The following is a 27,298-nucleotide window of genomic DNA, read 5'->3' as shown; positions in this document are numbered from 1 at the left end:
GTTCTGGCAGCTGATGGCAAGCTGCATGAGACAGAGACTAGAGACAGATTATATCTGTCCAGTATCATTTATTTTACTTGAATCCTGATTATCTGGAGTGCATTATTATTAGTATACTGACATTCTGCATCACAGACTTCTTTTACAAATCTGTTTCTTCTTTTACAAATTCTTGTATTTTTAAATATCTCAGTTAGAGGCAGGCCATATCATTTCCTATGCAATATTAAAATGTATTTTTAATTTTGTTGCAGTACTGTATTCTTTAAATATTTTTTAAAATAAATTGTTTTCGTTATCACGAGAATACCATGAAATATCGTGATATTATTTTAGAAACATATCGCCCACCCCTATCGTCAACACAGAAATAGTTTATTGTGACAGGCCTAACACAGCCAGTCATGTTAGTTGAGGATTAATCTTGTCTGTTTTATTTCTTCACTCATATTTACACACATATTTTAGCTAGTGTGTTTGTGTGTGTTGATATATCATCATATTCCTTACTGTTTTTTAAACAAAGGGCTAGGACTGAGATCTTCTGATTTCCTGGTCAGTTAGAGTCTCAGTGTTCCTTAAGCTAAAACATGCTCTGTTTGGATGTAAAGCACACAGTCAGTGGAAGAATGGATTCTGAAATGAGTCAAAAAAGACCTGATGCTGTGAGTAATAGAAAAGTAGCAGAGTTTATGTTTGGTGAGCTTATTGTGGTAAAAATCGAGTTATTTTCTCAGGGGGTCCTGGGGTAATTTTCTCTTTTATGGGTTTTTTTCTCTAAACTTTGTGGTCCACCAGTAATTTTAGTCCCGTCCTGAACCTCTGAATCTCTTTAGATTCGTCACCTCACATTTAATAAAACAGCTATTTGTCTATTACCATGCACCGTAGTTACACTTTGGTTGCGCATTTCCAAGGAGATCCATGTAAAAACACAACAGCGAGTGGAAATGGAGGAGATAATGAACGCAATGTCATGTGACCGAGAAAAGCAAAAATAAAAACTCACTGGTCCTCCTGTTTTTCAGTAGAAGTTTTTACTGTATCTGAAAATGCTGTTGTGATTAGAATAAAGAAAATATACATTATTTTGTCTTTTTTTGTCACAGTTTATGTAATCTTAATCTGGCAGTTATTACTCATATTGCGTCAAATACACACATGATAAATCGATGGAAATGCTGCAAAATTACTTGAGGTACCACGTTAAAAGAAGGCTCTTTTATAAAGGGTTTATAAATAGTTTATAAAGGTGTTTTTTAAAGGTTATAAAGTAAGTTGTATATACTAGCATTACATAAGTAAACAATAATTATCACTTATAACACATAAATAAACAGAACAACAGTGACAATGTGTTTAACGTATCTAATAAAATAATATAGAAGGTCAGTTTAGTCGTTTAATATGTTATTATAGTTAAATGAATAAAGATATTAACAGAAATGTTATAATGATGACTGATGGAAATGACAAAGGAAGATATGCATCTAGTAAGATCTGAGGTTTAACAGTATAAACGAATGTAGAATCACTATTTAATACACGACAGGCCACTTTCAACTATATATATATATATATATATATATATGGACTGGTGTCAGGAGAAAGTGTAAGAATGAATGTAGCACTACAGAAATAATGGGATGTATGCTAACCGTGAGATTGTGTGTGTCTGTTGAACAGGTGGTTGGTGGGAAGATGACAGAGTCGGGTAGACTTTGTGCGTTCATCACCAAAGTAAGAAAAGGAAGTTTAGCAGACACTGTCGGACACCTCAGACCAGGTACCCCACACACTGCACCTCTGCACTGCGTGTACTGTCACACACATTAGTACAGTCATGGTGTGAGTGTTTAAAAATCATTAACATAATCTGTTACCTCCACGTCTTCCTTCAGGTTTATAACAGAGTACAGTTTTAGTGGTAAAACATACAATAATATGCTTTCTTTAATTCTGGTTTCTAGGTGATCAGGTCTTGGAGTGGAACGGCAGGAATTTACAAGGAGCCACATTTAAAGAAGTTTACAATATCATTTTAGAATCAAAGCCAGAGCCTCAGGTGGAACTAGTCGTCTCCCGACCCATTGGGTAAGATAACTCTGAGTACTGATATTTGTTCATTAAAATCAGATTCATACTGTGCAATCTGTAGCTTCACCCTGAAACAAAGTGGAACAGCATATCCTCAAATGTTGGAATGACTTACAGTAAAGTGCCCATTCCTACTAGTGGCTGTATTAATTTAACCAAGCTTAGGTTAGCTATCCTTAGCTGAAGCTCAGTTCTCACCTCTTTGGGAGAAAATTAGTAGTTTGAAGTCCATCTTGTAGTCCTTCTGGGATCTAAGCTGTCTCCATCTATCTATCTTATTGCCTATATTTACTAGCATTTTACTCTGTCTCTGGTCATAGACCTTTTTTAAGAATGAAGCAGAAGCTGCAGTATGCTATGTTTGCCTGCTATTGTTTTCCATACCTGGCAACCTGGGGTGAGGAAATGGGACTAGAGACTGTAGGCGGAAAGAGAGGCTAAAACACATTAGATTCCAATCTAACAATAAAAAAATGTATATATATATCCGGTGCACCTTATGAATTATGAATTTTACCAGTCAGATATTAAGGAGCAGTAAAGTCATTTCACTGAAGTACCGCATTATACAGAAGTTTCAGTTTAGTACTCCAGCACCGAGACTCGAGCAGCATTAGCATTAGTCGCTAACTGCAACGCTAGCTCTTTCGCCATTCAGAGGCGAGTATATCGGACTGTAGCCTGCTGCTAACCCAGGCTAGCAATGCTGGAGCAGCATAAGCATTAGCCACTAACTGCAGCGCTAGCTCTTTTGCACTGTGTGCGTTTACTGTGTCAAAACTAGCTTTGTGGGATGAACCGCTAGCTGATAGCACTCAGTTAGCCACAGTTAGCTGCTAATCCTAATGCTGCTGCACCCAGCCTTAGTGGAAATCTGGAAATCTAGGCTTTCTGTAAATAAACTGAAGCGCTTTACTCACCCAAATAACAGTTTTCAGGAGAGAAATCTATGTAGATTAACATCCAGCTCAAAAAATGTTTTTTTTTTTTTTTTTTTTTTTAGAATTACAGTTTTGTTTACTTAGCTTAGCTTTATTAGAAGGAAAACAAGGCGACACCCTGTTCCTTACTAGTGTCACATAATGGGACTTATAATATAATATAATATAATCTATAATGAAAATAGACCAGAAAATAGACGTTTATTGATAGTGTGCCTTATAGTGCATTTTTTATTGTGATTTCTATATATATTTCTAATGATAATTCCACTCTAGAGCATCCTTCCTCTCTTATTAGAGCATTTTTAATGCTTTTCCCATATACTCCCATACACTATCTCAGAGAAAGCTACGTATCTACTCAGCAACCTGCACGGCTGCTCCATTTCAGGAAACAGCAGGAAGCAAATGGCTTCTGAACGCAGAGAAACCCCAGAAACCCTCCACACAGAATGTACCGTTCTGCACCTCAGCGTCTGCCTCGGCTCTGTGCATCTCCTGCTGAAGTGCTGATGCGGGATCAGCACGTTCCGTCCCAATCCTGAACGTGTGCAAAATGGGGAAATGTGCTGGACTGACCTGAGTTCAGCGTATTGGTTTAGCTGGTACTGACACTATAATAGAGACTAATGTGGTGCTTAGGGTCATTAAAAGCTCATGCACTCTTTTTTAAAGCTCCTATTGATCTCTCTCTCTCTCTCTCTCTCTCTCTCATTGCAGAGATATCCCCAGGATACCAGACAGCGCACACACGCAACTGGAATCAAGTGAGTAGCCCCCGTGTGGCTGGAGTGAAGCAGGGCACCGTGGTGGAATACAAAATATCATTAGTTATCTACTGTTAAAATCTCAGTTTCTGGAGAAATTAGTTGATAATTACTTTATCAGCAGAAATTAAAGTCCAGTGTATTTACTGATTTAATCAAAAATCACACAAATAATTCACATTGACATTGTGGTTACAATAAAGAAAAGATAATTTTTTTGTCATTTTTTACAGTTGATGTAATCTTAGTTTGGCAGTTATTACTCATATTGTATCAAAATTTCATGATGAATCAATAGAAATACTGCAAAATTACTTGGAATTGAATGTTTTCGTACTGATATGCACTAAAAATTGTAAAGATGTGTAAAATATTTGGGTAAAAATCAACTTTTTGAAGATACAATGGCTCATGGATGACTGGTTGAGCTTAAACTCTCTTAACTAAGTACAAACAATGAACTTATTAAATGTAATTGTAGTAAAAAAAAAAAAAAAACTAGGTGCAGAAATAAAAAATTGAGTTAATTGAAATTTTAACAGCACACAAATGATTTAATTTAATAAAATTTAAACATCAGCAGATAAAGTAAAGCAAGCTGGCCAAGGGTTGTGCACCTGCATCCCAAGATAGGAATGAACATCTAATGGTTGACTGTTGCCAGGGTTTTAATCAGTCAGTGGCACTTGTGATTTCCACTGCCAAGATAGCAATACGCCAGAAATGTACCTGAACAACAAGTCATTTCCAAGCTCTGTCGCTATTTTACAGTGCAAGCAGAAGCTGTGAAAATAGACTGTTGGTGGAGTGTATAATAATTTAAATTAGTTTATTAAATTTTTTTTGTTTGTTTTTCTAATTTTCTTATTTTTCACCCAATTTATCTAGGCCAGTTGTCCCACCAATTTAGCTGTTACTTAGCTGTATATCCTCCTATCACTGGTGATGTCCCAACACACCAGGAGGGTGAAGACTAGCACATGCCTCATCCAACACATGTGAAGTCAGACGCCGCCTCTTTTCAAACTGCTGCTGATGCAACATTGCAGAGTAGCATCACAGCGCACTCGGAGGAAAGTGCAGCGACTCGGTTCTGATACATCAGCTCACAGACGCAGCCTTGTGCTGATCAACATCACCCTTAGGAATGATGAGGGAAAAAGGTGCAATTTACCTACTCAGAGAGAGCAAGGCCAACTGTGCTCTCTCAGGGCTCCAGCAGCTGATGGTATATAATTGTCATTTAAAAGTCATTTTTTTCACATATCAGGTCGTATCAGTCATATCGGTCAGGCCGTGGTCAGAATGCAGCAGGACATAATGCTGTGTGTATCACACTCTTATCTCAGTTTGTCTCTCCTCTTCTTCTCCTCTTCCCCTCCTCCCTCTTCCTGTTATTAAATTCCTCCCGAAGGTTCCAGCTCATTTGAGTCACAGAAAATGGAGCGGCCGTCTATATCCGTCACATCCCCCATGAGCCCCGGCATGCTGCGAGATGCACCCCAGTACTTATCCGGACAGCTCTCAGTGAGTACCCACAATGCATCACTCTGTCATACAGTCTCTGTGAGTCGGGAGGATGGTGTTTTTTTATTAATACAAGGTCAGTGTACGACCTCAGACACTTTTTTTAATATACCTGTCCAATACCTGTCACAATATATCACTACAGACTCCTCTGTTTGAATTAATTAAACACATACTGAGTGATTGGTGGAACAGATTATTGTTTTATTATTAAGCGTGCAATAAATCAGTGAGATAAATTTCCCTAGTATGTATACAGTTTTGGAAAAAAAAATAGGAGACCAGTTAAAAATTCTGGAGTGTATTTAGGAGGAAGATGGATGATCACAAGCCATCAAACCAAACTGAACTGCTTGAATTTTTGCACCAGGAGTAAAGGCATACAGTTATCCAAAATCAGTGTGTAAGACTGGTGGAGGAGAACATGCCGAGATGCATGAAAACTGTGATTAAAAACCAGGGTTATTCCACCAAATACAGATTTCTGAGCTCTTACAACTTAAAGAGCAAATAAATGCTCTAAATGACAATATTTTTATTTGGAATTTGGGAGAAATGTTGTCTGTAGTTTATAGAATAAAACAACAATGTTCATTTTACTCAAACATATACCTATAAATAGCAAAATCAGAGAAACTGATTCAGAAACTGAAGTGGTCTCTTAATTTTTCTTAATTCCAGAGCTGTGAATATAAATGCAAAATAAATCAGATACATCACTACTAAAATAGATTTTACACAGAACCCAACACACTGAGGAGTGAGTATACTTATCAGAGTCGTGATGTGAGGTCTATCTATCCTGTTGTCCTTTCTTTTAAAGGCTGGTTAGATCACATTACTGTTAAAGAAAGCAGCAGAATAGCTGAGACTTTATTTAGATCTTGATCTACTGAGGTGTACTGTTTCTGAAGCCATGGCTTAAGTGCTAGCTGTTCTGCTTTGTTTTCAAGGCCGGTTAAGAGGTTGGCAAACACTTGTGAGGTGAACAAAGCTGACATGAAGGAAAGATAAGGTTCTGGCCCGGCTCCACAGCGCCTGTGCTCAGCCGCAGAGCTGGAGCCGTCCCAGCGGCCCTTAGCGCTGGAGCTGATCATGTTACTCTCAGTCCTGTGTTCTTCTTTGTCTAGCTGTAAAATCTTCCACCTGGGGAGGCCTGCAGGTGGCTGTCGTACATCAGCAGCACTGGTGTAAGGTTTAGAGGACAACTCGCTTGATGATGATTAAATGGTGATCAGCTTCTATATATAGAGTGAGGGTGGGCCATTTAGTAATACTTCACAACATCACGATTATTTTATTGTTATTTTTTTAACAATTGGGAACGAATAAAAAGCAAATATTAAAAGTAAAAGAACAAAAGAATCTAAATGATGGTGAAAATAAAGGAATAAAATAAGATAACAGTGAATTATATTATATTTATTAATGCATGTTACTATATAACAATGCTAAACTATACAGCTCTGGAATAAAAAGAGATCACTCTGATTTTGCTATTTATAGGTATATATTTGAGTAAAATAAACATTGTAGTTTTATTCTATAAACTACATACATACTTTCTCCCAAATTCTAAATATAAATATTTATTATTATCACAAAAAAGACGCAGAGCTTTCAGAAATCAAATAATGCATAGAAAACAAGTTTCATACATTCATAAAGTTTTAAGAGTTCAGAAATCAATATTTGGTGGAATAACCCTGGTTTTTAATCACAGTTTTAATGCATCTTGTCATGTTCTCCTTCACCAGTCTTACACACTGCTTTTGGATAACTTTATGTCACTCAAAATTCAAGCAGTTCAGTTTGGTTTGATGGCTTGTGATCATCCTTTTTCCTCTTAATTATATTCCAGAGGTTTTTAATTTGGTCAAATCAAAGAGACTCTTAATTTTTTTAAGTTGTTTCTTATTTGTTTCCAGAGCTGTATGTCCAAATATTTGAGGACACCCTTTGTAGTTGCTGGAACAGATGTGCAAACGCACTCACACAACTTGTCTAGTCCTGGTAGACAAGTATTGACAATAGAATAGGACTCTCTGGAACATTTTCGCTGTCCAATGACAAACATGTAGCTTCAAAACAACAACTTTACAGGAGATGGATAAAACCTTCTTAACTTTCAGTGGAAGTCCATGAAAAAAAAGAGTTTATTTCAGGTCATTTTGGAGAAATTCTATTGGTCCATTCATCAAGAAACTTTGACACAGTGTAAGGGACAGTTGGTTTGTTGAAATTATGTAGTAAACTAAAAATCTAAACAATCTAAAAAAATCTGTCCATATAGTGTATTTATAATAAGTGTAATTGTTTATTTTTTATTATTATAAATGTAGTACAGATAAGAAGCTTGATATACTCAGGAATTAGTATTGTGACATAATTTATCACAATAAAAACACATGTTGTTATATCGCCCACCCAACATAGCTTTTATTAGTTATGAATAGTTTAAAAATATTGCTTCTGTAACCTCCCTGTGTATCAAACCCCGAAGTGCACTGTCTTTAACACTCTGACACATTTATATCTGTGTGTGTGTATTGTGTGTGTGTATTTCAATAACATAATCTGGTGTGTTTCTCTGTATTTGATGTGTGCTGGGACAGCGATTCAATTTAAACACTTGCTTCTGTTAAGATTCTACAGTGTTCATGTCATTTTATAAATCCATATAAAAACTTTTTTATGCTTATGCTGCGTTTAATTCCAACTCTAATGCCAGGTTCACACTATACGACTTTTTCAGCAACTGAGCAAAATCAGAGTTTAAAAATGTTTGATCATTTTTTTAACTGAAATATGTACTCATGTCCTCAACATAGAACTATATGAAATTTTTCACTACCACAGACATGTTTTTTTTTTACGTTTTGAACTCCAGTTATAAGCCTTTTAAACCAATCAGCTCACAGTAGCAGTAATACTAGTGCTTTACAGTGTAGACTGAAATATACAGGCACACTTTTTTTGCTTTTTAGATAAAATACATTAATCTACTTTCTAAAATTATAGAAAGACTCAGACCGAGTTGTTAATTATTATTTGTATTATTTTTTATATTTTAAGGTTTTACTGTTTAGCTCCATTCACCCCTATTCATAGAGGACTTATTCGTGGACAGGACTCACTCACGGACTGCCTCTAGAGTTTAACAGTCATTTACTGATATAACTGAGGGAACAGAAAGTGATCAGGCTCCTGACTCCCAGTCGACGACTGGGTCAGATATCTAGCATGCCAAATGTTTGCCAGGCATCTGCGACTCGTCAGAGATCACTCAGCGATGGATCGGTAAGTGTCTTTTAGTAGTTCAGACCACACAGATGAGCAAGCACCAAGTGATTCCAGATTCCCTTTTGAGCTGAGTTTTTGTTGGTGATCAACGTAAAACTGTCGGCCATTAAAAAACTGGGCTAAAATCATGTAGTGTGAACCTGGCATTAAACTTAGAATTTCTGAATGTAAAGTTCAGAATCCAAGAATCATGCATTGCTCATTAACAGTATTGAAGCTTTTAAAAAAACGCAATCGTCTTATTAAATTAGTCATATACACATTATTGATCAACTTATATGTGGACAGGTTTATATGATTTTATGATTGGATGTGCAAAAAAACTATAATATAATGCTGATAACAGTGATAACCTAGGACATATTTTAATGTATGTCCTAGAAAAAAAAAATATATATATATACATATATTTATTTATACATATATGTATGAGCTTTGAAGTATAGATGCATAGAATATAGTTTTCACATGTGATCATATAGACACTAATAGGTCTGTGCATAGACTAGAACCTAGCAAAAATATATGTATCACAAACAGGGGAAATATATTCAGTATTGCTACATATTACAGTACTGTATGCAAGGCAATATAATTATGATTTATTTTAATAATAATAAAAAAAATATATATATATATATATGATACATGTTCCCTTATGTAGTGGTGAGGGTTTAAACAAAACCAAATAATCTATTGTCTGCACCAATTTGTACATTTAAACTAATAATTCAACAGCATAATAGCATAATATCACAATTAATAGCATAATATCACAATACTTTGATATATATCAATATTTTATTACATCCCTAGAAATAAATTATTGTTTCTATTTTAAGTGAAATGCATTCTTCTCTATTTTTAAAGTCAATATGGCAAAATTATCATTCATTGTAATTAAAGGTCTAATACATCACATGTGACAAGAAAGATTAGGTTAATAATAAATGAATCATTATTAAATACATTTTATTTATTTAACATTTCTGAATTTTCAGTGGGAATATGAGGTGAGAAACACAACGCTAAAGACACTCGTTTATTTATACCCCATTTTCACAGATTAACACTCACACCAGCCCCTATTGTTTACTCTGAACAATAGGCAAAATTGAAATGAAGGCTTGGATAGACGAGTGAAGGGGTAATTATATGTGTTTGACAGAAAAAGACAGAGTCTCTCTCGAGTGACGGCGTTTATTTTCAGTTGGAACAAAAATCCGCTCATGACATGTTTCTGCAAAGTTGGAAAAGTTTCAACTTCTTTACTTTAAACACAAAATCGTACCCAGTTTACAGTAAACAGGATTTCAATAGAACTGCTTAAATTACTGAGAAAAACCTGAAGTGTTTAGATTGAGTCTCTGTCTGAGCCCCCCTAACATTGGTGGTGTCATTTTGGGTTTTAGTTTTATGGCATTGTTCCTTTGTTTTGTTCTGTTTTTTGTTTTATTTTTGTTTGTTTTTTTGTCATTAATTTTGCTTATCCAGAGCCAAAGCCTTAGTAGGAGAATCGAGCCTTTTAACCCTAGGGTTCAGGTAATGGTCTCTGTCTATGAGAAAGACCCCTACCCCCCGCTATGTACCCCCTCCCCCACCCCCTGTTTTTATCTTCTGCTTTTAATGAAAATGCACAGCTGAGAAATGGCTGCATCCTGTTATTTCTTTTCTGTTTGCTTGTGTAGTTTTATTATTACTCTTAATTTTATCATCATCTTTTTTCAGCATTATGGTTTTGCAGACAGGCTTGATTCATCTGCATGATGTAAATCAGAAATAATGTTTAAAGGGACACAGATATTGTCTAATTATATTGCACATCATTCATCATACAATCAGGGTTCATACGGTCATACCTGGAAAACATGGAATCTGAAAATAGCAATTTCCAGGCCTGGATAAGTTTTGGAAAAATAAAAATACCCAGAAAGTTTAGAAAATAATGAAAATTTGGTCTGCAAATCTTTGTGTTTCAGTTTATTGATGGAGAAAATCTATTTTGAGCTAACAAATACATCAGTTCAGAGTTAATTCAGTAATTTAACCCTTCAAAATGGAGCTTTTAGAAACGGACACTCATTTTATTATTTAAAATTGTGTGTCTCATTCATTTTAGACCTACTATAATCAATTTTGATTATAATTTTAGTTGATTTTTGGTTTTATTGACCATGTCTGCACTGATGTTTTAAAAATCATATGCTCATGAACATATGCCTTGAAGGAACCCTGACAACACAGAGTATGATTGTAAAACAACATGTAAAGATCACACTATGACTTTTAAATGTATTTTGCATGGGCAGGACTATACTGTGTCTCTTTAAATGTTATGGTGGAAAAATGGGTTTGTTTCTTTGTGTGTGTAACCTGAAACGACCTGGAGCATCTAAACCTACCAATTCTGATTTCTGATTATAATAATCTAGTTTGAGACTCATATAAATGTTATGTATTTTAAAGCTTTATGGTTAATATTTGTGTTTAAGGCCGCTGGAAGTTTCATGTTGCATTTTAAAGATACAGTTTGCTGTTCCCTTAAACTAGCCTTTGTTTTTTTTCCAACACAAATAACTTGTCATTAATAAATGATCCAGCTGCTTTATCTTTTTTTAACCTGTAAATCAGGTGAGTATTCTGGAATGGGAGTATGCATTGGATGATAGATGGAAATTTGACTGCTGTTCAATATGCTCAGATATCTTCTATTTATTTCCACCTAAAAATATATACATTATATACATGTGTAAAAAGACTACTTTTACTTTTTCACTACTAATTCACTATTGGTTTTATTTTACTTATTTAATTTTGTTTATTATATCAGCATGCTATTAAAGTTAGAAAAGTTAGAAAGTTAAGAATTAAAAATTTCTTGACATTAAAGTCTAGAAATGGCTTCAAAAATAGATCTGAATTAATGAAAATAAATAAATGTAAATGTATAAAATTAACGAACAAATTAAATGGACTAATACACAAGTACAAATCATTTGGGCCTGAAACGCAAGAATGTAATTCGATTTGGTCCCTACTAAAAGTCCCTTTTCTGATTTGGGCTGTAAAAGCTTTATCTTACAGGGGTACAGAACTGAGTCATTTCATAGAACACACAATAGTAATGCAAAAACTAACTTTTGGTGTCTTAAAATATTTGTTTCTAAGGGTGTTTTCACACCAGCACTATTTGGTCCGGTTAAAACGAACTCTGGAGCGGTTCACTTGTGGTGAGAACGTGATCCGGTCTCGATCGGATCCACCTATTAAATATAAGCCATTTATTTAATCTAAACTGCTGATAAAGCAAGCACAGTTTAAACTGATATATATTAGCCAGATAACGCTAATTACCACAGCTGTGAACAAACAGCTCACAGCCGCGTGACTCTGTTTATTATGTGTAAATCTGCGCTGCACGTAGAAACACTGTGTTTGAAAGTGCAGCGTTCAGTGTTAAAGCACAGATATTTGCGCTGGAACACAAAATCTTCTCGCTGTATTTACTTTTTTTTGTATATTTATATTTAACGTACTCCCGTGTCAGACAGCTCTGACCAATCAGAGGACACAGGCTGCTCGCGTGGTTTATTGATGCGCATTTTGGTGCGTTTACATTTATGCCTATGTGAAACCAGACCGAACAGAGCGAGAAAACTCTCCAAGTAAACGAACTCTGACTTGGACCAGAGAAACGAACTACAGGTGTGAAAACGCCCTAAATAAAATATATTTGGTTCTTTAGACAGACTGGCTGGCGCAGGTGTCTGTTAGCTTATGTATCAGAGCTGGAGATCTGGCACTTTCCTCTGAGCATGTTAAATACCTTATAATGCTGCATTGGAGTATAAGCAGTGATCTTACCCTCCTACCCTTCTATTTATAAATAAAATACAAAATATTTTGTAAATATAAATGTTCAAAAAAGTGTGTCAAAGTCTGATAATTGTGAAAGAGATTTCCTGATCTTAATGTGACTCCTTGGTAAAGTAAACTTATCAAAACTTTTAACTTTTAAATTTTTGTTTATTAATAAAATGTATTTGGTTCTAATGGTTCTCATTTAACATTGTTTTTTAGCCTTTTAGACTACTTAAAGTCTTCAGATTGATATGGTTTCTTTCTGAATAACACTCAATAAATCTATATATATATATATATATATATATATATATATATATAGATACACACACACACACACACTGTACATCTATTCTTCGACTGCTGTTATATTGAATGCCCCCCTCTCCTTCTGCATGTGTTTCTCAGCAGTCTGAACAGGCTGTTTTTATACCAGAATGACTTATTATATATTATTTTATATAATTTAAGCAAGTATGGGCAAAGGCTTAGAAGAGTTGTTCTGTTTCTCCTGTTTTTTCTTTTCGGTTTGTTCTGTGTGCTGATGGGTTTGTTCACTCTCTGTCTGACTTCTAAGTGTGTATCTGTGTTGTCCATACTTCACTGAGCGGGGTGCCTGTCTGCTGCGTTTCACTGCATGAGGAGTCTACTGCTGCTGTGTGTTCAGTCTCTCAGTCTACTGCCCTCTTTACCCCGTTCAGTTTAATACTGATGTTAATTCTGCAATATAGAAATGTGAATGTAAATAGCAGCTTGGCTAAAGCAAGCAAGCAGTCGTGCTTTTTTTTAATGTCTTTAGGAAGAGTAAAGATTAAAAATAAGAATAAAAACATTAAATTAGAATAAATAATGTTTATTATATTAATAATAACGAACAGTTCTCTGATATTTACAGTCATGCTACTGTGTTTTCAACCTAATCTCTGTTCGCTGCATCTGATCGGAGTTTAAGAGCTTAAGTTTAAGAGCTTAGGAGCTGATACAGCACAATTTCCCACGCTCTCTCTCTGGGTGCTTTTGCCTCACATCACTTCTGGTGTGATGATGGCTGGCGCAGGTGTCTGTTAGCTAATGTATCAGAGCTGGGCATCTGGCACTTTCCTCTGAGCATGTTAAATACCTTATGATGTTGCACTGGAAAAGAGGCAGTGATCTAACCCTCTTAAGGTAGTGGGGGAGTCCTAGTGAGGGGGTGGGTTAAATTGGCTAATCAAAATTTGGGAGATAACATATAAAATAAAATAATAATAAAACAAGTTTGTACAGATCGTATTTTGACCAGGTATCTATTCTAAAAGAGATCTTAATGAGACTCCCTGGTAAAATTAGTTTTTAACAAATTTCTTTACTGCACTAGATAATTCTCACATTTTATATTAATTGCAGCTTGATTTAGAAACACATTATATTGTCACAAAGTAAATACCCTTGTGAAAAAGTTGTATATTTAAATATGATAACAATGTACTTGAACTGTATTTATAATTAAAGAATAAAACTTTTTCTCCTTATAATTATTACTCCTTATACTTCTCCTTCTGTATTTCATCTGTATCTGTATTTTAGTGTACTTTATTTGGTTGTGCTTATTTTGTACTGGTGATGTTTTTAAGAAAAAACTTAAAACAGCTTTTTATGATAAAATTGTACTTTTACTAAATAAATCCTAAACCTTTTATGTGCTATACTATATATTATTTTATACTATACTTTAAAACTTTACTTTAGTTGTGTTTAATTAACATTTTAATCAGCTAATGATTTTGATTTGATTTGTTTTTTTAATGTAATGTTAAATCTATATTTTCATCTCACTTTTAATATGTTTTTAATGTTCGGTTAGACACAGCTCACACAAATATACTTACATTGTATTAAATAGTGGTGAACATAGCATAAGAATAGTAAATGCCAAGTAGTTTTAGTGCAAAATTATATCATTTTAATTATATAACAAGTAGTAATTAAGTAAACATTTGTGGTTCATTAAGTAAAGACCAATTTCAGCATTATTTAAGTATACTCTTTTTAACAAGGGTTTTTTACAGGAATCCTGACAATTCAGCTGGACAGAGACTTCTGTAATAATATTATATACTGTAGTTATAATATAATGTATGCTACACGTGATTGCATCATGCTGATTGGCTGTTGTAACTGAACAGATGCAGCAGATAGAGATTATCCTGTAAAACACCTAAAGGGCTATTCCTTCAGCATGACAGTCATGAGATCTTCTAAACTCCTCCTCTCTTGAGACCTTGCTGGTTTTTGTGCAGGTTAAACTCTGGTACGATAAAGTGGGCCATCAGCTCATCGTCACCATCCTGGGGGCCAAGGACCTGCCTTCTCGAGAAGACGGCCGGCCGAGAAATCCCTACGTCAAAATCTACTTCCTCCCCGACAGAAGGTAAGGGTAGGAAAAGCTTACAGGGGTATAAGATTTAGTGTAAATGTTTATTCAGGGATTTGGGGTTTATGGTTGTGTTTTTCATTGTATGAAGTGGTTGAATTTTATATCATCGTTGTCTTCTTACTAAAGGGGTGCGTTTCCCAAAAACAGTTCAAACTAAAGGCACCACCAGTGCAAAACTGAACCACTATTTCACATACATACCGGATTTTTTGCACTGTAAGGCGCACTGGATTAAAAGGCGCACTATGTGACACTAGTAAGGAACAGGGGTGTCACAATGTTTTCCTTCTAATTCAGCAGGTCTCTCTGCTGGGTGGTGCGAGACCTGTAAAGCTAAGCTAAGTTAAAGCTCCACTAGGTAGGATTGAGATTTTGTGTTCGTGGGCTCCCCCTACAGTTGTAGAGTGTAATAAATGTTTCAGGCGGATTAGTTTCTCTTTCTCGTTTTCTGGCTTTCACAGACATATTCGGTCTCTTTCCAGCTTCTGCCAGAATGTCTGTATGTTAGTTTGTAAAGAATGAACCAGTAGTCCTTGTAGAACTGTTAGAACTAAAGGTCGGAAAGCAGGTCGCAGTTCTCGCGAGCGTTGGTTGCGGGCGCCTCGGAAAACTTACAGAGTCTGGTTTGAGCTCAGAGGAGCTCCGGCACAGACACGAGAGCACCGCTATTCCTCCTATTACACCTCAATGCAGCGCTGCAAGCTGTAATTTTACTTCTTTAAAAAGTTCAATAATCAAGGAAATCCTACCTAGTGCTGCTTTAAGAAAAACATTTTCTTTTGAAGTCAAACAAGCGCTGAATGTTAATCTACACAGATTTGCATTTACAAGCTTAGATTTCCAGACTTCCACTAAGGCTGACCACGGTTAGCGGCGAATGCCGCCCGACAGCACTACACTGAGAAACCCTAAGTATTTCGGTAAGCTAGAGCAATATTAGCAAGTGGTTCGTCCCACATAGCTTGTTTTAACACAGTATACACGCAGACTACAGTCTGATATACTCGCCTCTGAATGAAGAAAGAGCTGGCACGGTTTGCGGCTAATGCTAACGTTGCTCCAGCCTTAGTGCTGGAGAAACTTCACCGAAACTTCTTTAATGTTGACTTAGACGATAGTATTACTTTTAAAATGTGAATTTTTAATGTACAAAATCAAAAATTTTCCCTCACCGCTAACATATGTAGTTTTAGAACATCTTTAATGATGATGTTACACAATACTTAGAATTACTATTATTTTGGGAAACCCACCCCTGACCAGTGGTTTTACATTTTATTTTCTCAGATGGCGTAAGATGTGTGCACAGTTCCTCAATTCTGTGTTCAAGTGTTTTCAGCTTTCCGTTTTCAGATATCAGCTGGTGTGTCATTGTGTGTGTCCCAGCATGCCTTCTGCCCTGGTGGTAAATAAAAACAGTTTGAATTATTGTTCCTCCAGCGACAAAAGCAAGAGGAGAACAAAAACGGTAAAGAAATCACTGGAGCCCAAATGGAACCAGACTTTTATGTACTCTCCCGTTCACCGGCGGGAGTTTCGGGAGCGCATGCTCGAGATCACGCTGTGGGACCAGGCTCGAGTCCGGGAGGAGGAGAGTGAGTTCTTGGGAGAGGTGAGTGATACCTGCGCTGTTTAGATCTTCAAAAAGGACTGGTAGTGTGAATATGCACCCACTATTTTGCTTGGAATAGTGGGTGCTGATAGTACTCAAATAACATTGGTGCTTCACATTAGTGACACTGTGCTACTCTTTATGTACTAAAAAGTATTGGGATTCCTGTTTGTTGTTCATTGTTCCTTTATACAACAGTTGGTTCTGACAATCTCACAATCTGATTGGTTGAAGTGTTCTAGCCGTGACGATATTTTTGATAACAGCAGGGCCTTCTCACACTTAACCTGTATCACTGCGCCAATGTGTTGCCGAGTAACGGCGTATACACACAGTACAGTTTTGAATCATCACCTCCAGCGGCACCAGCGGCAGCGTTAGCTTAGCACAGGCTAGCGCTCAACCGCGGCACGCTCGCCTTTTGTGGAAAAAAATGGAAAGAACATCACCTTGGCTAATGCCGTCTGACAGCCAGGCTAGGCTAAGCTAAGTTAATGCTGAGCTAAAGCAAGCTACGCTAACCTAACCACAGTCCAGACAGCTAGCTAACCAATAACACCCAACAAAACAGGCAGAAATGCTCAAAAAATGCGCAGAGTTCACCTGAAGATCAGTCCTCTGATCAGGAGAATAGAGTTTCAGCGTTATTTCATGGCCCTTACGTTTTCCATCTTTGCTTATTCCCAATTTTGATTTCAAGCTAACTTTCATGGCGTTAGTCTGTATAAACTATACACCGTTTTATAGTTAAGTTACAGTTCTATTACAGTTGTGGTGGAACTACTTTTTGGCAGAAGGCACAGTCCATATTAAAGCATATTCATTCTTAATTTCTTAAGGTTCTTTGATTTATTTTCTTTATTCATTTTGTAAATACACTCCAGATGGATGAAAGGACATGTGGGTAAGTGGATTTACAGGTAGGAGCAGGTGTTTAGGGGGGGTTCTTATTCAACTACAAATGCTTGTTGTAGTTTTAAGCTTACTTTTTAGGTAGGTAGATAGGTAGATAGATAGAATGGATAAAGTGACAAAAGCACTTTCTACAGGGTTTGTACGGTCATGAAAAATCTGGTCAAAGTCATGGAATTTGAGCATAGCAATTTCCAGTCCTGGATAAATTTTGGTAAAAAAAAAAAAATAAATAAAAAACATTAAGTTTTGTGTTTTTTTTTTCTGTTTATCGACTGAAAAATAGTTAAATCATTGACTTTAAATTATCTAGCTGGATGTGTGGGCTTTAGCTGCACTATAACTGTAAATTCACACAGAAATAAAAATTATAATTTAATGCTGTCAATCTTCATTCAGACAAATATAAGGCATATATGTACATAAATGTTATTCAGCTAGTAATATGTGTGACACTTAATATCATCCATTTTAGGTAAGATGAAAACCTAGTATAATCAGTTTTTACATGGATTTTTAGTTTTATTGTCCATGTCTGTCCTGATGTTTTAGAAATTGTATAGAATTGTAGAATTTACAGTGAAGTCATGGAAAAGTCATGAAAAAGTCCTGGAAAGTTACTGGTTAAAAAGTGTATGAACCCTGCTTCTAGAGTCACTAATTTAAGATTCTATAACGAAGTGCAGAACTGCAGATTGTAAGTATTAGTCAGCTGTATTAGACAGATAAACAGAGATAACTCTTCAGGATGTTAAATACCTGTAGTAACTGTGTGTTTGTCCTCTGTTAGATTCTGATCGAGCTGGAGACGGCGCTAATGGACGATGAGCCTCACTGGTACAAACTACAGACGCACGACGTCTCTTCAGTGCCCCTGCCCAAGAGCTCCCCCTACCTGCAGAGAAGAGGACTGCACGGAGACTCCACACGCAGACTACAGAGTATGCAGCTTTTCTCATACACACACACACACACACTTTACACCTCCTACCTGCAGTCACCAAAATACAGATCCTACATAAGGGTGCAAGCAGGTAGTGATTCAGCTGGTTGTTCAACTTTACCGATTTGTTTGTATCAGTTATAAATTGATTATATTGAATATATATTGCTATGAAAATGCCAAGACATTGGATGTTTTTTAAATCCGAAAAAGAAACAAAATATGAGTCTGTTTTTCCTTAAATGTTAATCAAATTGATTTATTGTAAGGTCAGCAATTTACACCCCTATATCTATATTTTATGGATAGATAACCGGATGGAAAGATGGGTAGAGAGATAGATGGTTAGACAGATAAATGAATAGACAGATGGATGAAAGGACACGTGGGTGGATTTACAGGTAGGTAGGTAGGTAGGTAGGATGATAGATAAAAAGGGAAAGTTGATGGATGAATAGACAGATTGATAGATAGAGAGATGGATGGAGGTAGAGGTAGATTGATGGATGGTCAGATGAATGGCTAGCCAGACAGATAGATCAGACAAATAGAAAGATAGATTAGATTAGATTAGATTAGATTAGTTCTCCTGAAACAGAGGTAATATTTTTGAATAAATAAATTGAGAGTAATGTTGGATCATTTCACAGTACTGTAAACTAAAAGTACACCAGATTAAACAGCACTGATCTGGTTTTGAATCAGTGTAAACAGTGTGTGAAACACTTGGCCGACTGCTCCTGCATCATCTTTCTCTTGACCTGGTTGTCTTTGCAGCACAAGGCCCGGTTTCATACAATTCAGGTAAAGATCACTGCATGTTGACTGCGCTCCCTGCGGGGCTGTCCGTCAGCTCCTCCTGTGTCCTGCAGTTAGTTATCCTCACCACTCCTTCCTCCTGCTTCTGTGGACCAAAAAAAAAAAGAACATAGAAAACAATAGAACAGAATACATGGTACCATCTCCCACACACGCTTTCCCACAATGCCCTCTGATTCTCCTCAGCAGTGTTGTGCTTCTCTCTCTCTCTCTGTCTCTGTGCTGCAGTTCTGTCAGAGCTCCATCATCGTGGCTAACTTTTACATAACAGACTTTTCCAGCTGACATTCTAACACCTGACTGCGGAGGATGTTCCTGTGTGTGTGTTATTAACTCGCTGTTCTGTGTCTGCCTCTCCATACATCACCCTGAAACACTCAACCCTGGACATACTCTCTGGTTGTTGTATTTGTTTTGGGTTGCTGTTGTTGTGCCATATTTCTGTGTGTGTGCCGTGTTGGTTTATATTTCAGTGTGCTGCTGTTTTTACGTTTTTTTTGGTTGCTGTGTTGTTGTCTTTTTTTGTCAGCAAGCTCTAACTATAGGTTTTTACAAAAAAACAGAGTAATTAACCTGACGTAAAACCAGACAATTATCTATTGCTTGTTCTGGATTTGGTGGGTTACAGTCTTTGCATTTTTGGTTTCCAGCCCTACTGGTGTAGTAAAATTATCATAGTGTTTTTAATTGCAAACTAAGGTATTTCGGAAAAGTATGCAGACCCCACCTCCTCTACCGGTCAATTGTGGATTGTGTATATAATTATAGCCTTCAAGGGTGGCTTTATTTCATGCTACATATTCATTAGGCCTAATCCAGGTCGAATTTCTGATCAGTGAGCATTTCATTCATTTTAACTGCTTTTGAATTTATAGATCTAATTAGGGGTGCGCCATATCATATCGTACGTGATAATATCGCCAACATTTTTGGATATCGTGAACGATATTATACCCTGAAATACCAGGGGTGCCATATCACCCACCCCTAATAATCACTTCACGGTACTACTTTTTTGCTGTTTTTATCAAAAGTAAAGTTCACACTGTTCTCATTTCCCATTATACAGTATATCGACTAGAGACAGATTATATCTGTGCAGTATCGTTCATTTTACTGCAGCACTGGATATATGGAGATATATGGAGTGCATTATTAGTATTGTGCAGTAGTGTATTCTTGAAAAAAAATATCGTCAAGAGTATCGTTATCGCAAAAATACCATTAAAATATGGTGATATTATTTTAGGGCCATATCGCCCCTAGATCTAATATTAAGTAAACCAAATCTTTAGGTTTGAAGTGTTAGTGCTAAAGTCTGGATAAGATTTTTTTTAATATAAGTTAAGTTATTTAGATTGACTGAGTTTTTCGACGTTTTTGTTTGACTCGGGGGACAGACACAGTCTGAATACACATATCTTTATGTATTTAGAGTTTAAAGTAAATGAAAGTTTGCTTACTACTAACTTTACATGTTATTGAGTACATATACTGTACATGCAGAAAAATCTGATTACTACTTTGCTACAAGCCAATAATCTCAAAGAATGATGTGACATAAACTTCAATCTTCCTGCTAAGGCTTTCGGTAAACATGGACCCAGTTTACTCTCTTAAAGCTTTTCAAATTCAATGATTTTCTGTTTCTATCAATATATACTGTAATTAAAATAATAGAAATATGGGTCTGCTCGTCCAATTGCATTTTATAGTGAGATTGTACATGACTCACATCTGGAGTTTAAGACTTGTAAGAATATGAACAAGACTTGTAATTTACCTAGAAGCAAGTTTTAAAATACATTTAAAGTCATCCTGCAATTATACTATGGCTCCCATTGGTCAGTTTCACCCAAAACGCAGATGGCACACAAATCCACCTATTTCTAATGAGAGGCAGATAACAGACACACAAATGCACCAGTTAAGACAGGATGAGAGGTAGAAGATGAAATATATTTTTGCATTTAGATATTAATACATACACTGAAAGGCATAAAGTTAACTTTTAGATCATTTCCATAGTAGTTCCCCAGTCAAAATAGATATAGCATCACACTACAGGCATTCAAACTGCTTTGTTGTGTGTATTAAGAAAGTGTCTTACTGCAGTATGTTGTGAATTAATACAGTTATACAGCAGTGAAAACAAAGGATCGTAAATTAAACTAGACAATACATGTATGAATGAAGTTCTACTTATATAGCGCCTTTCTAGAAACCTAAGTTCAATACTCATCTACATATTGGTGAGAAGCAACAGCCAATAGCGCACAGCGTACTCTCAACCGGAAACAACATCTGAAGGACTGCATCGGGCACTACAGCATTTACCCAGAACAATCCATATCTGAGCACAGTCATAGATACATTTTATACACACCAAATCCTATACAATACACATACCAATACATACATATACAAATCAATTTAGAGTATTACATTTTTCTGGGCAATTTTTAGAGCAGCCAATTTACCTGATCTCCATGTTTTTGGACTATGGGAAGAAAACCAGAGTCCCCAGAGAAAACCCACGCAGACATGGGGAGAACATAGAAACTCCACCCAGAAAGAGAGTTGAACCCAAGACCCCAGTGCTGGGATATGAACATGCTAACCACTAAGCCACCGTGCTGCCCAATACATCAATACATGATCCATTGTATCAGATCAGGACATCTCTAGTTATATGTTCTATTTGTATATGACCAACATACACTTTTGGACATTTTGGATCTCGTCTGCTCATGCCAGGCTCTGTATTGATTTGATGTAGAAGAACCTGATCTCTGCAGCGTTCTTTAACCTGCTCTGACCAAACCTGCAGCATTTTTAGTGCAGAGAAATGTGTGTGACTGTGTGAGAGGAAGACAGAGCTGACTGATCTAAAAACAGAGTGCTAAAACAGTTTCTGTGAATCTTGAGAAACACAGAGAAAGAGAGTGAGAGAAAGAAGAAGTGAGGCAGGAGAGTTGTTCACCTGTCATTCCTGTAAAAGCTGCAGTGTCTGCTCAGGTTAAGTTGACTGAGTGGTAAACGCGGAGGCTCGGGGGTCCGAAAGGGGCCGCGGCGTGTAAGGAGCGGCTAAGTGGAGCTTCTGCGCGGCCAGTAGCCTTCCCACTCAATCTGCGCCGGGCCTTTTGACTGATTGAGCTGCCCGCTGAAAGTGTCAACTCGGAAAGCGTCAGTGCTGTAGAGCAGGGCAGAACCGCTCCACTCTGTTTACCTCCTGCTGCTGAAATGGATGGATTGAAGGAAAAAAAGAAGAGAATTTATTTTCCCCGTTGGTTCAACGCCTGAATAACTCGATACGGATTTTGCGAACCTGCCAAACGGATGGCGAGGGAGGAGTGTGTTGGATTTGACGTGTTTGATTCTCTGTGAAAGGTTTGAGATGCGTGATTCGACATTCGGCAGAGGGTAGCTTGTTTACACACCAGCGAATTTATCACAGAAAATATCACTCTCAAATTTTCACTCTTCTTCACATTCCCAACTGTCACAGAAATAAGTCTAACTACCATATATTTTTAACTATAAGGCGCACTTAAAATCCTTTCATTTTCCCAAATATTTGTCAGTAGTGCACCTTTTGTATGAATTTTACCAGTCAAGTTGTAAGGAGCAGTAAAGCCACTAAAGGATTTTATAAAGGAGTTTCAGTTTAGTTCTCCAGCAGTATTAACATTGACGCTAATCGCATTAAGTGCTAACTCTTTCACCATTTAGAGGTCAGTATTATCAGCCTGTAGCCTGCTGCTAACCCTGGCTAGCACTGCTGGAGCAGCATTAGCATTAGCCACTAACCACAGAGCTAAGCGCTAGCTCCTTCACCGTTCAGACGTGATTATTATTATTACCCTGCTAACCCCAGCTAGCACTACTGGAGCAGCATTAGCCACTAACTGTGCTAAGCGCTAGCTCTTTCACCGTTCAGAGGTGATTATTATTGGCCTGTAGCCTGCTGCTAACCCCAACTAGCACTACTAGAGCAGCATTAGCATTAGCCACTAACCGTGCTAAGTGCTAGCTCTTTCACCATTCAGAGGTCATTATTATCATCCTGTAGCCTGCTGCTAACCCCGACTAGCACTGCTGGAGCAGCATTAACATTAGCAACTAACCACAGGGCTAAGTGCTAGCTCTTTTCCCGTTCAGAGGTGAGTATATTAGCCTGTAGTCTGCATTTTTACTGTGTTAAAACAAGCTAAGTGTGACAAACCACTACCTAATATCGCCCTGGCTTACTGTAAATCTAAGCTTACTGTAAATAAACAGAAGCTCTTTACTCAAATTCCCAAATAAACAGTTTTCAGGAGATAAATCTGTGTATATTAACATCCAGCACTCGTTTGACGTTAAAAGATAAAGTTTTTTTTAAGCATTACAGTCTTGTTAACTTAGCTAAGCTTTACTTAACTTAGTTACACCCCAACACCCAGTGGTGACACCTGCTGAATGAGAAAAAAAAAACATGGCGACACCCCTGTTCCTTATAATGTGCGTTAAAATCTGGTACGCCTTATAGTATAAAAAATACACGCTACCTGCTAATACTGCGTTCCATTTAAACTTTGATATCAGAATTCCAAGTCGGATTTTTTAGCCAAAACGTCCCCACAAGTCTTACCAACACAGACTTCAGAATCCAAGATGGCCGCCCTACACATCAGCAGTAGTATACTATCATCAGTTTATTATCACTTCTGTCTAATTGTGTCTCCTTTAAAGCAGTTGTACACAATGTACTTCCCAAGTTATATCTGTGAACATGTTCTCACGATGTTGTCGATGCTCAAAATACTGTACAGCTCTGGAACGAAGAAAGATATCACTTAAAAATTATGGGTATCAAGGGGAAGATGAGGAAGATGATGTAGATGAGGAAGATGGATGATAAAAAGCCATTAAACCAAGCTGAACGGCTTGATTTTTTGCACCAGGAGTGACATAAACTTATCCAAAAGCAGTGTGTAAGACTGGTGGAGGAGAACATGCCAATATGCATGAAAACTGTGATTAAAACCAGGATTATTCCAACAAATATTGATTTCTGAACTCTTAAAACTTTATAAATATGAACTTGTTTTCTTTGCATTATTTGAGGTCTGAAAACTCTGCATCTTTTTTGGTTATTTCAGCCATTTCTCATTTTCTGCAAATAAATGCTCTAAATGACAATATTCTTGTTTGGAATTTGGGAGAAATGTCTGTAGTTTATATGATCATATGATTCAGAAACTGAAGTGGTCTCTTAATTTTTTCCAGAGCTGTGTACTCAAGTGGTATAATTAACAATGAAACATATTTTGGGACAAATTTTGCTTTACTTTGCTTTAAATAATTACGATGGTAAACTATTTTAAACTGTTAGGTTCTCTAGTCTACACAGTTGGCTGTTTTAAGTGAATACGTTGCCAAATAGCAAGTATATTTTAAGCCTACGCGGTTTTAAAGATTCCTGACTCACTGATTTCAGGTTTCTTCCTACACTCACAAATATAGAGTTGTAGAGTTGTGAAGTGGTATAGTTTGTGTATAGTGAGTATAGTTTGTAATTAACCTACTCTCTTTCTCTTGTTTTCCTCCACCTGCAGGATCTCACAGGATTAGCGACAGTGAGATCTCTGATTACGACTGTGAGGACGGCGTGGGGGTCGTGTTAGGTAACTCTGCACTACATCTACAAATACGCAACTCTCAAACATTTAAATATCTTACCCCTTGTGAAAAGACATATACCTAAGAGCATTAAAAGTATGTTCAAAAATACTAAAAGTGCATTTTCAGTTTAATGTACTTTCTCAGTGTTTCCATAAAATGTATTTTTAAGCAATATACTTTAAATTAAAAGTTGTGTTGATAGAAAATATACATAGTGGCATTAAGTACTGCTTAAAGTGTATTTTTTTGTTGTCCAGTAGCATTAAGGTGTATACAATATGTGCATCAAAATGCAGAGTAGTACATTTTCAGTAAACTTCAAGCATATTAAAAAATATGTTTAAAAACAGTTAAATGTACTAAATCTACTTAAATGTACTTTGAAATCATACTTAAATCTACTTAAGTTTGAAGACGTTATATGAAAAAAGCACTCACAGGTACAATCTAATGATTTTTTTGTTGTATTTAAATATATAGCTTTATTACAAATGAAATATGCATAAGTTGCCATAAGTTGTTCCAAAATAGTACATTTAGTATCTATTTTAGTACATATTTTAATTTTAAAAAGTATGTACTTTTACAAATACACTTTTTTTTTTTTTGCTGTGTACTTTTTCCACCTTATTTTTTTGGACAACAATATTGACAAACCTGCTTAATTCATTATATCTTCTGAAACAAGAGTATTAAGAAGATTTTTGTCCTGCTTTTGTTGGAGTAACTGTCTCTACTGTTCGGAAAAGGCTTTCTATTATTTTTAAAACATTGCTGTACAGATTTAATTGCATTCAGCTTTAGTGAAAGGATGGATGTTCGATGATCACCACCTCACATCATCGACAACTCAATAACTTATCCCAAACGTGTTGGCTGGTGTGCCACCATTCCAGATAACATAGTTTATATCTCTTTATCCCACACTTGGCATTAGTTATGGTACCAAAAGGTTCATTTACCGGTATATCTGTTCCAGAAAGTCCCGTTGTATTGGAAATACTCTCTATCAGGCCTCACTCCTGCTGTCCCATGACTTTTGTCAGGTCTGTGTAATTGTAGGCAGATGTATTATAGGTGAGTATGAGCTGAAGATGATGAGGTAGGTGGGCTGCTGCTGTGCAGTTATGGTGGTGATGCTGCAGTTGATCTGTTTTATAGGAGAGATCTGGTGAGTTTTATAGGCCACTCTTTCTCTCTGCCCACAAATATGTCTTCAGAGCAGATGCTGCTGTCAGAGAGCGGCTCAGAGCTGCAGGCTGAGCACAGAGGAAAGCCCCCAACACACACACACACACACACACACACACACACACGCCTGTTTAAAATTCTGATCCATACCTTAAGAGATTCTTAAGGAGGGCTGTCCCCACCGCTCCCCCTCCCTTTCTCTCTCCCTCTCAGTTTTTCTCTCTCATCCTCCGACCCTCTTTTTCTTTCAATTCATGTTTTTCATTTTCTTTTACACTCTTTGTCCTTCCATGTCTTTTTCTAAGTCTCTCTGTTTGTCTCGCTTTCTCTTGATGTCCATCTGTCTATATCTCTTTTTGTCTGTATCTACCTGTTTCTCTCTCTTTGTCTTTTGTCTCTCTTTCTGTTGATCTTGTTCTCTCTTTTTGTCTTTTGTCTCTCTTTCTGTTGATCTTGTTCTCTCTTTTTGTCTTTTGTCTCTCTTTCTGTTGATCTTTTTCTCTCTCTTTGTCTTTTGTCTCTCTTTCTGTTGATCTTTTTCTCTCTCTTTGTCTTTTGTCTCTCTTTCTGTTGATCTTTTTCTCTCTTTTTTTCTTTTGTCTCTCTTTCTGTTGATCTGTTTCTGTAGTTGTCTCATTTTCTCTGTTCTTTCTCTCCCAGTAATTCTATTGCTCTTTCTGTCTCTCTCTGTCTGTCTCATTCCCTCTCTTTTTCTCTGTCATTTTCTTTCTGTCTGTCTGTTTCTCTGTTATTTTGTTTCTCTGTCTGTCTTTTTTGTTTGCTCTTTTCTTTTTCTGTCATGCTGTCTTACTTTCTGTGTATCTCTCTCTGTCTGTCTCATTTTCTCTTTCTTTCTATAATTCTGGCTTTCTTTCTCGCTCTCTCTAGCTATTTCCCTTTTTTCTGTTCTTTCTTTCTACTGTCCTTCATTCCCCCACTCTCTCTGACTTTCACTGGCTGACTCTCTCTCTCTCTCTCTCTCTCTCTCTCTCTCTCTCTCTCTCTCTCTCTCTCCGGTCTGGTGTGTGTGTGTGTGTTAGTGCTGATTCAGCGTTTCTCTCTGTAGGAGATGATTACTATTCAGAGAGATTGCTGCTCTTTCTCTCTCTGAGCTGCCGTGGTTGTTTTCAGCTCGGCTGCATCCGGCCGGGTCTGCTGCACTGCACTGAGGCAGGCTGACCTCATCCACCATAGGGAGTTACGTGTGTAGTGAGGGTGTGTGTGTGTGTGTGTGTGAGTGTG

At 36.8% G+C, this 27,298-nt stretch overlaps 1 protein-coding gene across 26 annotated transcripts in view; it reads left to right on the top strand.

Annotated features, from left to right (window-relative positions):
- The window catches only part of rims2a (regulating synaptic membrane exocytosis 2a), a 314,788-nt gene that overhangs the window by 148,384 nt on the left and 139,106 nt on the right, over positions 1-27,298 (top strand). For 16 of the 26 annotated variants that reach the window (XM_049467467.1, XM_022668728.2, XM_049467520.1 and 13 more), the window contains 10 exons: positions 1,687-1,786; positions 1,971-2,094; positions 3,759-3,805; positions 5,220-5,332; positions 10,130-10,177; positions 14,776-14,906; positions 16,332-16,524; positions 18,227-18,377; positions 19,157-19,183; positions 24,799-24,867. In XM_049467467.1, coding sequence (XP_049323424.1) covers positions 1,687-1,786; positions 1,971-2,094; positions 3,759-3,805; positions 5,220-5,332; positions 10,130-10,177; positions 14,776-14,906; positions 16,332-16,524; positions 18,227-18,377; positions 19,157-19,183; positions 24,799-24,867 — 1,003 coding nt within the window. The remainder of the gene's footprint in view (positions 1-1,686; positions 1,787-1,970; positions 2,095-3,758; positions 3,806-5,219; positions 5,333-10,129; positions 10,178-14,775; positions 14,907-16,331; positions 16,525-18,226; positions 18,378-19,156; positions 19,184-24,798; positions 24,868-27,298) is intronic. The other 10 variants (XM_049467524.1, XM_049467503.1, XM_049467519.1 and 7 more) reach the window with 5 other exon arrangements.

Source organism: Astyanax mexicanus, chromosome 1 (genome assembly GCF_023375975.1).
Source record: "Astyanax mexicanus isolate ESR-SI-001 chromosome 1, AstMex3_surface, whole genome shotgun sequence".
Classification (NCBI taxonomy): domain Eukaryota; kingdom Metazoa; phylum Chordata; class Actinopteri; order Characiformes; family Acestrorhamphidae; genus Astyanax; species Astyanax mexicanus.
The sequence above is the reverse complement of the archived record's forward strand: the minus strand, read 5'-3'. Positions and strand labels throughout refer to the sequence as shown.